The sequence below is a fragment of the Juglans regia genome, chromosome 12 (genome assembly GCF_001411555.2).
Source record: "Juglans regia cultivar Chandler chromosome 12, Walnut 2.0, whole genome shotgun sequence".
Lineage (NCBI taxonomy): Eukaryota > Viridiplantae > Streptophyta > Magnoliopsida > Fagales > Juglandaceae > Juglans > Juglans regia.
The window spans coordinates 8,643,503-8,652,544 of record NC_049912.1 but is presented as its reverse complement, the minus strand read 5'-3'; the positions used below and the strand labels follow the sequence as shown (position 1 = coordinate 8,652,544).

Below are 9,042 nucleotides of genomic sequence, written 5' to 3'. Positions count from 1 at the left end.
ATGATACTCACTTCTAGAGTCAGTTTTGGAAAATACTTTAGATCTTAACAATTGATCTAACATGTCATCCAAGGGAGAATTGAGAATATGTGCTTCATTGTAATCGGATTAATGGCTTTGTTTTCTAGGCACATGCACCAACATCCATCCTTCCACATAGCTAAGAGAGCAAGCCCTAGATAGAAGCTCATGCTCTTGCAAAAGTATCATCTTTCAAGCAATTCAATCACCTAGTACTCATGCAAATCATCACATTCTTTTGGATGAGTTGATAAGAGGCCTGCTAGGCAAATTGGATTTTGGCACAAAGGCTATTTAGTGTTAGTATCTTTCAGGGTGGCAACCTAGGAGGAAGAACCTCCAACATCAAGTCACCAAACTCTTTATACTAGCTATTGCAACTCAACTAATAAATCACTATGTGCCCTCCTTTTCTAATTTCTCACGAAATCTAGACATGGATAGAGATTGATTCTCTTCTATGCTATTAGAACAAGGATGTTTCATTCTCGATAGGTGCTAATAGCACGTTTCCACCTTAACGTTTATGGAATAGGTGTTTCTCTATACATCATGAACAATCCTCCAGTCATACTGCCAAGGATTGTCGATAATTAATTATAGGCATCCATAGACACTACGTGACACCAAGCATTATCAAAAATAAGATTTTTCATCCGGGTTGGATTTTTTACAACCTCGATTCGGAACCCAGGTTGCAAAATCTGGGTACACCCGGTCTAGGTACCGAGTTTTAAACCTAGAACCCGATTTGTTTTTCCTCAATCCAGACTACATACTATAATTTGCTTTACCAACTCCGTTGTACTTTTTAAATTTAAATACAAAATTCAAAGGCAATAAAAGAAAAATTAAACAGAATAAATACGAGAACAACCTTCAAACCAGTATCGCTGGGGGCGTGAAAGAGTTTGTGTGAAATAGTGAGAACAACTTGTTCGGGGAAGATGGTGAAGTTCCTAAAGCCAAACAAGGTGGTGATCCTCCTCCAAGGTAGGTATGCGGGCCGCAAGGCTGTCATTGTTAGGGCTTTCGATGATGGCACCTAGGACCGCCCCTACAACCACTGCTTGGTTGCTGGGATCAACAAGTACCCAACAAGGTCATTAACAAGGACTCGTCCAAGAAGAAGACGACGAACTCACGCGTCAAGCTTGTCAACTACCAGAACTTGACTTGTCCCTCCAGTCCAAGGATAAGAAGGTCACAGCTGCCAAGGAAACCAGGAAGAGGCTAGTGGAGCGCTTCAAGTCTAGGAAGAATAGATGGTTCTTTACCAAACCCAGGTTCTGAGTTGGATCGGTATCGTTTAGTGTGCTTTGGAAGAGTTGGGTTCGTTTCCATTTGGTCGTATTTCATGTTGGTTTGTTATCTGTTTATTAAGAAGATAGTTGTTTTGTGAGTTATCTTAGTAGTTGTCTTGAGAAAGATTTTGGGTTTAATTTGATTTGTTCAAGATTTTGGGTTTAATTTGATTTGTTCAGAACCTCTTTGAACATGTTTGGATGAGATATTCGACGAATTCTTCTCTAAAAAAAAACCTTCAAATCAGCAAGTCCTCCACCATAGCCAAAGTACGGAACCGCATGCATAAGTTTTCTTGTCATACTCGCAGATGAGAAATCGGTGTGTAGAGGTAGAGTGAGAAATCAAAACATTCAAATTAAAAAAAAAATTAAAAATTAAAACCTGGATTCATCCGGGTTCCGGCCTGGGTTCCCGGGTTGGAACTCGGATTAACAATCCTAAGATTCGTAAATATTCCATGCCAATCGAAGAAAAAACAAAAAACAAAAACAAAGAAAACATCTCCTAGCTACTATTATCCGGCCTAAAGCTTGTACCTAACTACTTATTTAGACACCACATTCTTGCACTATCCACTGTCGATAGTAACTTACAAAACAAACATCTTCTCCAGAGTCGCCTTTTACAGCCAGCAAACTCTATATGACAATGAGGATCTCCTTACCACATCCATACAGAATATTCCAGTCATTGCCATCATCATACAAAGTTAATATTTTCTAAGAAAAGATTATCAGAAATTTTTGGGTCGTTAATTAAGGATGTTATTTTAAAACTTTTGTGGGCAAGAATAATTTGTTTATATAATCTGAAAATATATAAAGAAAAGTTTATATTAAGTACTAGATTTAACATATCAAATTTTAAGGGAAGCAAAATGCCCTAGATGTATTGATTCATTTACTTATAGAGAATAACTTAAATATACATTGTCGCAACCAATTATAACTGTAAAAGACTCATTTAAATCTGAGAAATTAGAAACTAAAACTAGAAAAAAAAAATATTGAAAAAGACTACGATTAAAAAAAATCATGACTTAAAATTTAAGAAAACAAAAAATAAAAATAAAAATCTAAAACAAAGAAAACAGCTGATTTTTTATTAAAAATAAAAAATAAAACCAATAGTTTAAAAAACTCCTGATCAAATTCAAGGTTCTAACAAAATTAAGAAAGAGTGCTGCCCTTAGGCAAAAATTCTTTTTAAAATTTTTTTTATTCATATTTTTAAAAAATAAAAAAAAATATCAAAATACTAATAGTCGTTTGCTTAATTAGTAAGTAAAAAACTAAATAAATGTAAAAAAAAAAATTAAATGTATAAGCAGTCAAAACGATATTATTCATTGAAGAGAAATGCTTTGATTTCCAAATTCGGGATTCAAAAAGTGTCCCGAATGAGTTTTTTTTTTTACTTAATGATTAAGAAAGTATTTTTTAATAATGTTGTGAATTTTTTTATTTTTTTTAAAATGTTCATAATGATTAAAAAAATACATGAAAAAAAAATAAAAATAAAAAAATAAAATATATTGTTTAAGATACACATTCAGGACATATTTTCGATAAGTATAATATTGCTCTTCATTGAAAAGGGAGGGATGTTGCCCCTTGGCATACGGCAACTCCCAAAAGGATGAAGTGGGAGCTTGGGGGGACATCCAGCCCTACGTGAGGTGGTAGCTGATTTTATGAATATAAAGGGGCCAGCTTAATGAATATTGTATCATATGAGTTAGAATCAGTAACAGCAAAACTAATTAATCCCAGTGAAGAAGAAGAGAAAACAGCTTTGGACAGCAATCAGAGGAAGGCAGGCCCGATCGACATAGATCAAATTTAGAAACAGGGAGAAAGGCTGTTTCTGGCAGAAGAGACAAATAAGGGGAAGGTTGTTATCATGGAGAGCTCGTAGGACAGGAAAATGGGTCCCCAATATTATACAGATATGGTTTGATGGAATGGGACTGACCTTTGAGAAAAATAGAAGAAAAAATTGAAAAAAAAAAAAAAAAAAAAAAAAAAAAAAAAAAAAAAAAAAAAAAAAAAAAAAAAAAAGAAAAGAAAGAAAGCTGTAAAAAGGATAAAAGCCAAGGCCCAGAAAAAAAATATAAAAAAATAAAAAAAGACTAAAGGAGAGTGATTTGTCTCTGATTGGAATACTTTTGCACATGCATGGATATACGCGCCTTTTTCTCCTGCACACTTTTGCAGCTCTCTCTTTCCCAGATCACTCTCTCTCTCTCTCTCTCTGGAACGTGTTTGGCAATTGGCACTGCCAGCAGCCTTTGCAACCCTTTGCTCATCGCCCTTTGACTTGGGGGCTATCTCGTCAAAGCATTCCCCCTTCAATTCAACGACTCTTTTACCACGTCACTCCTCTGCCATTAACGTTATCATCTCAAGCTATTTTATGAACACACTTAAAAAAAGTGTGTAAATATCAAAATTATTCAATTTTATACTCAAAATCATTGTGTAAATTACCTTAAAGATTTTCGTGATTAAAAGAGAAGATGGGGGGACCATGGACATGCATTAATCATTATGCATGTAAAAAGGAGGAAATCTATGTAGTCTTGTACTTCAACTAAAGTAGGAGAAATCTTATTTTCTTCATAGTTTGTAGCCTAAAACCATATGAATTGATGCATATATTTTAACTAATTTCTTTTATTTAATTTGTTGACATATTAAATCATTTGAAATATAACGTACTAGGGGTGAAAACCAATCCCTTCAGTGCGGTTTTTGGGCAAAACCGATGCCGACAGATGTGTGAAAAATGGGTGGAGCAACCGATTGTAACCGGTTGATGGAGAGTGGTAAAACCGGTTGGCGTAGTTTCGACCGGTTGCGTCAGTTCATCTGCGTGAATATTGGTTCCAATACTCAACAAATTTCTCAACACTCGACAATACAGATTCAACAACAAACATCAACTATACAGATCCAAACGATAAGCATCAAGTTGATTTCATCAACTATCCCATGAGAGAGAGAGAGAGAGAGAGACACGAAAGGGAGATGAGAGACAGAGACCTGAGAGGCTGCGACAGAGGCTTTGAGAGCCCCCAAAAGGGAGATGGCATCGCCACATCGGAGAGGGAGTTGGCATCGCCTCATCGAAAGGGGAGATTGGGGGGTGGCTGCTGCGAGGGAGAATCTGAGCGAGGGAAAAAACTTTCAAAATGAAGAATGAGGAAGAAGGCTTGCAGGGGTCTTTTACCTTAATTCAAAATGGCATCGTTTGGCTTAATCGCTGTTGCATTATTAATTATTCTTACAACTTGCGTCCCAAAAACGACGGTGTTTCACTTATTTGAGTAAAATGGCGTCATTTCTTAGACGCATATTTGAAAAAAAAAAAGAGAAAAAGATAGCTGACATCGATCGGTTTAGAGGTTTTGCCCTGGGTCAAAATGGAATCGAACTGAACTAACCGACGTCGATTTTGCTTAATTCCTATCGCCGGCCGGCCGATTCTCTGTCGGTTTTTCCAGTTCCGTGCTCCAGCGGCCGATTTGAGTCGATCCCGACCGGTTTAACGGTTTTTTATACGGCCCTATAATGTACACATCAAATGAGATGTTTCAAAATGAAAAAATTTAAGACAAGGATATTATTAATTTAAAAATAATATACAAAACTATCTCATAAAATCAATCAATATAAATAAAGAATTGTTACAGATATAAAAAAATTACACAAAAGTAAACTCATAAATTGACGTGATTTTACGTGATGAGTTGGATCTATTTTATAATAAAAGTAACTTTATAATCTGACATACTGTATCAAGTCATGTCAATTTAAAAATTTATTTTTATATAATTCTTTTGTGGTTAAAATATTCCTCGTATAAATAAGACGCATGGCTTGACTTTTAACAATCTATATAATGATGAGCTTTAGTTAGTGAGTTAATATCTCTGAGTTTGAATTGTATTAATAAGATTGGATTAGTTAATTATAAGTTCATCTCCATTTTATATAGTTCATTAAAATACATCATATTCTTTAATACTAATTTATTCATTTTGTCATGTCGAGTTTGAATTAAACATGAATTAATTAACCCTAACACATTCAATATCTAAAAGGGAACGCTATTACTTTTATAGGGTAATGTTATATATTCTACAAGTTTAATTTACTACATAAGTTTTATGTACGAGATTGTTTCACCAATCAAAAGTTGAAATCAAAGTCGAACCATATTATCATATTGGTGATGTGTCACCGACTGATCACCAATTAAACTTGTAGTATGTTTAGCATTTTCCTTACTTTTATGTTTAGATTGGTGAATATGGTATGAACAATCACTAAATTCCATAAAAAGAGTGAAATAAATAAAATCAAAATTAAATTAAAAGCACGGAACAAACATTATAATTAAACATGAATGATCTGTTTCTGTCCCGAGCCGTCTGCGGTACAACTCACTGCCTAGAAGATAGGGACGACGGAATCTGGTTCCTCTCCGGCCTCCATACTCCTGTCCCATCCCCATAATCTCTCTTCAATTTTTTTTTTTTTTTGTTTTAAATTAATTATCTTTTCTTCTCCCAAAGTACTCCTACTTTATCCGAGTAATGTAGTCAGCTGCCTCTATATTTGCGATGATTCTTTCAACAATCAGCTCCTGCTGATAAAGCTCCATATCTGTTGTACCGCCGATGCAATCTCATTTGCAGATCCTAGCTTACACTCATCCTCTATCTGTGCATTAGAAGCCACCAAAATCACACCCACATGAACAATGGTGTAATGTTAAATGTAAAGTACTGATGAAAATGAAGATAAAAAAACGAAAGAGGACTAGTGCTAGCGGCCTGCTGCTATCTAGGTTTGCTCTCTTCAAGTCAGAATGGTTGACTAAATAAAAGATAAAGCAAGGAAGACTGAAATTAAACTCGACAGGAAGAATACCTTGAGACTGAGAGAGTAAAGAATCGAGGCCTCTGAGGAGGTGATGTTTAGGTGCAAAACTGTCAGCCTGAGTTCCTCCAGTGCAACAATGGCTTTCAGCAACTGCCCCGGCTTCCTTTGGCACTGAATTTTCATGTTCACATGTGTTTGAATCACAGTAACCTGAATCTCGGCATCCTCGGACTTGTTATCCGACTTCACTTCTTCCCCACGGTGGCCTTCCTCCGTCGACGCATTTCTACATTGGGGAGACATAAACAGACCGTTGGATGGTGCATCCATGGCGCCGGAGCCCTCGACGCCTTCCTGATTTTTTCTCATTCTCTTCTGTGCTTCAAGGGAATGAAGTAGCTGCTCCAGTTCCTTCACAAAGTCTATTGCACCTCCGATAATAGACGCTTGGTCACCCTTTCAAGGAAAACGAAGAAATATTAAATCTTTCGAAAACTGTACATCAAATTATATGAAATTCAAGATTATATAACAATGGAACTTAGAATGGCTTCAAACTCATGTCATGATTGATTACCCTTTGAATATAGGGGGTTGGCATTAGGGACCTGAGGACGTTGAGATGGTCATTCATTTGGCGTCTACGGTTGCGTTCCACGGCAATGTGGGTCATGCGCTGGCTCTCTACTTCTTCTTGGTTCTTGGTCGGCCTTGTCCGCTTTCGCTTTCTTCGTTCCCGGGCGAGTGGAAGAGATTTGGGGAGGTAGGTCTGTTTAGGCCAGGATTGTGGCGGGGGGTTTGGCCACGGAGGTGGAGAGCCCGCTGAGGCGCCTAATTCTATGCAATGGTTGGGTTCTTGGTTGCACTCTGAGCTCACGGTAGCCTCGAGACATGAAGCTGAATGCGGCTGTCGGAGGTCCATGGTCACGGATTTGACAGGAGAATGCAGCTCCACTATGTCATGGGTGACGCAGCTCTCGAGCTCTAGGGCCTGAATTTGGGTTTCCATTTCAGGGATGTTGTAGGTGTAACCGTCCCAAGGCTTCTTACGGTGCTGTAATCTCAACAGTGTCTGAAAGTTGGGCTCCTTGTAAGGCAAAAAGTGAGGGGATCCCACACTTTGTAGCATCTGAAGAAATGGCATTTTCTCTTCCAACATTGGGGTTGAAAAGTGTGGTTCTTGTTCCTCAAATTTCAAGCTGTCTGTAAGGACAAATTCTTGCTCTAGACAATCTGCCTCTGAATGTTCCCCAAAGAACTGCAGGAAAGCAAAAAACCCAGAAAAGCAAAATTATGAAAGAGAAGAAAATGAGGGAAAATTTTCTGATCGATGTACTGAGCTTCAAACTCAACCTCCAAAGCAAGCAGGGAAAAACATCATAGAATGTCAAGAGTGGACGAGAACAAAATATCGAAACAGAAAAACAGTGTCGAATATGTTACTATATCCAGGGAAAAGAAACACAATGCATTAAATACGCGCATTCTGAGAGGTCAATGCGGTCCATTTCTTGATTCTAGAGATCAAGGGACTCAAGAAAAAAGGGGAAGGAATGAACATATTAACATACACAGGAATTAATGGGTCCCTGAAACCTCTCCATTTTAGCCGAGCAGTTGTTGAAGTATATGCCTTAAGTCCTCTCTGTGTCTATATCTCTCTCCCACCTAGGTGCCCAACATTCCATAGTGATGATACTAACAAAACAATCGTAATAAATGTAACACCAAAGAAACAGCCGCAGGAGACCGCATATCCACCGCACGATATATTCCTTTGTTCCTGAGACTGGTGATACCCTTAAAAAGAATATATTAAATGCTGGGCTTGGAAGAACTCATGCACAGAGAGAGAGAGAGAGAGAGAGAGAGAGAGAGAGAGAGTAGAATGAAGTAACAGGACTAGGAATAGGGCTTGGAGAAGTGAAGATGGGTTAATAACAATGGTAAAGAAAACGGAAAGGGAAGCGGTAATAAACGAAGGGTGGAAATCACACGAGCTTGAATATATATCAAAATTACTTGAAACTGAGAGAGAGTTGGTAAGACTTTGCAGAAGAGGGATCAGTAAGAAGAGGAAAAGGTAGGGTTGTCTGGTTTACAAGGTCCCAAGTATTATTGGCGGTAGCAGTTTTGTCCAGCAGCGGGGACAGACAGTTGTGGGGACTCTCTCTCTCTCTCTCTCTCTCTCTCTCTCTAGTGCCTGCAGTAAAGAGAGAAAAGGTTTGGAAAGTCCTTCTATGGATGTCACTGCTCACTGGTATCTGTTGATGGGTCATTCCCATTTTCCCACATCTCCAACTCCATTTCCCCATTGATTTTCTTTTTCCTGAGCACATCCACAATTGCACATGGGTTGTGATTTTTCTTGTAAAATTACCTCATTGTTGGGATATTTTCAATACGTTGTACGTCCTGATGTAGTTTTGGAACTGATTTCGACTGTTTACATATAGATGAGTGATCTAAGATGTTTTGTAAATAACAGTAAGAAAATAATAAAAAATAAGATAAAATATTAAATAATATTAGTTAATAGTTGTAAAAAACAATTAAAGAATAAGTAAAAATTAAATAATAATAAAATAATAAATAATAATAAAATATTCTCATAACAATCTACTGCCTATAATCGGAGAGGCAACTGATTTGTACTGTTATTTTCCAAAATGCATGTCATCTCGTTAGTAACGAAAACACTGATCAACACAGCGTAATCTGCATCATGTTTTTCGTATATGGACCATGCATGTCATCTCTTGCCATGATCATAGGCGCAGTACTACAGGTCGTTCAAATGGACCATGCACGTTCACAATTAATC

The 9,042-nt window shown here is 37.2% G+C and overlaps 1 protein-coding gene and 1 pseudogene across 1 annotated transcript; one reads left to right on the top strand and one right to left on the bottom strand.

Annotated features, from left to right (window-relative positions):
• The first annotated feature begins 968 nt into the window (after positions 1-968).
• LOC109001362 lies at positions 969-1,314 on the top strand (annotated as a pseudogene).
• Positions 1,315-5,670: 4,356 nt separating this feature from the next.
• On the bottom strand, positions 5,671-8,190 carry LOC108982135 (transcription factor bHLH67-like). Its single transcript, XM_018953428.2, has 4 exons — positions 7,790-8,190; positions 6,796-7,476; positions 6,267-6,674; positions 5,671-6,056 (listed from the first exon to the last, which is right to left on the bottom strand). Exons 1-4 carry the CDS (start codon positions 7,820-7,822, stop codon positions 5,973-5,975), a joined length of 1,206 nt encoding a protein of 401 aa, XP_018808973.1. The 5' UTR covers positions 7,823-8,190; the 3' UTR covers positions 5,671-5,972.
• Positions 8,191-9,042: the final 852 nt, after the last annotated feature.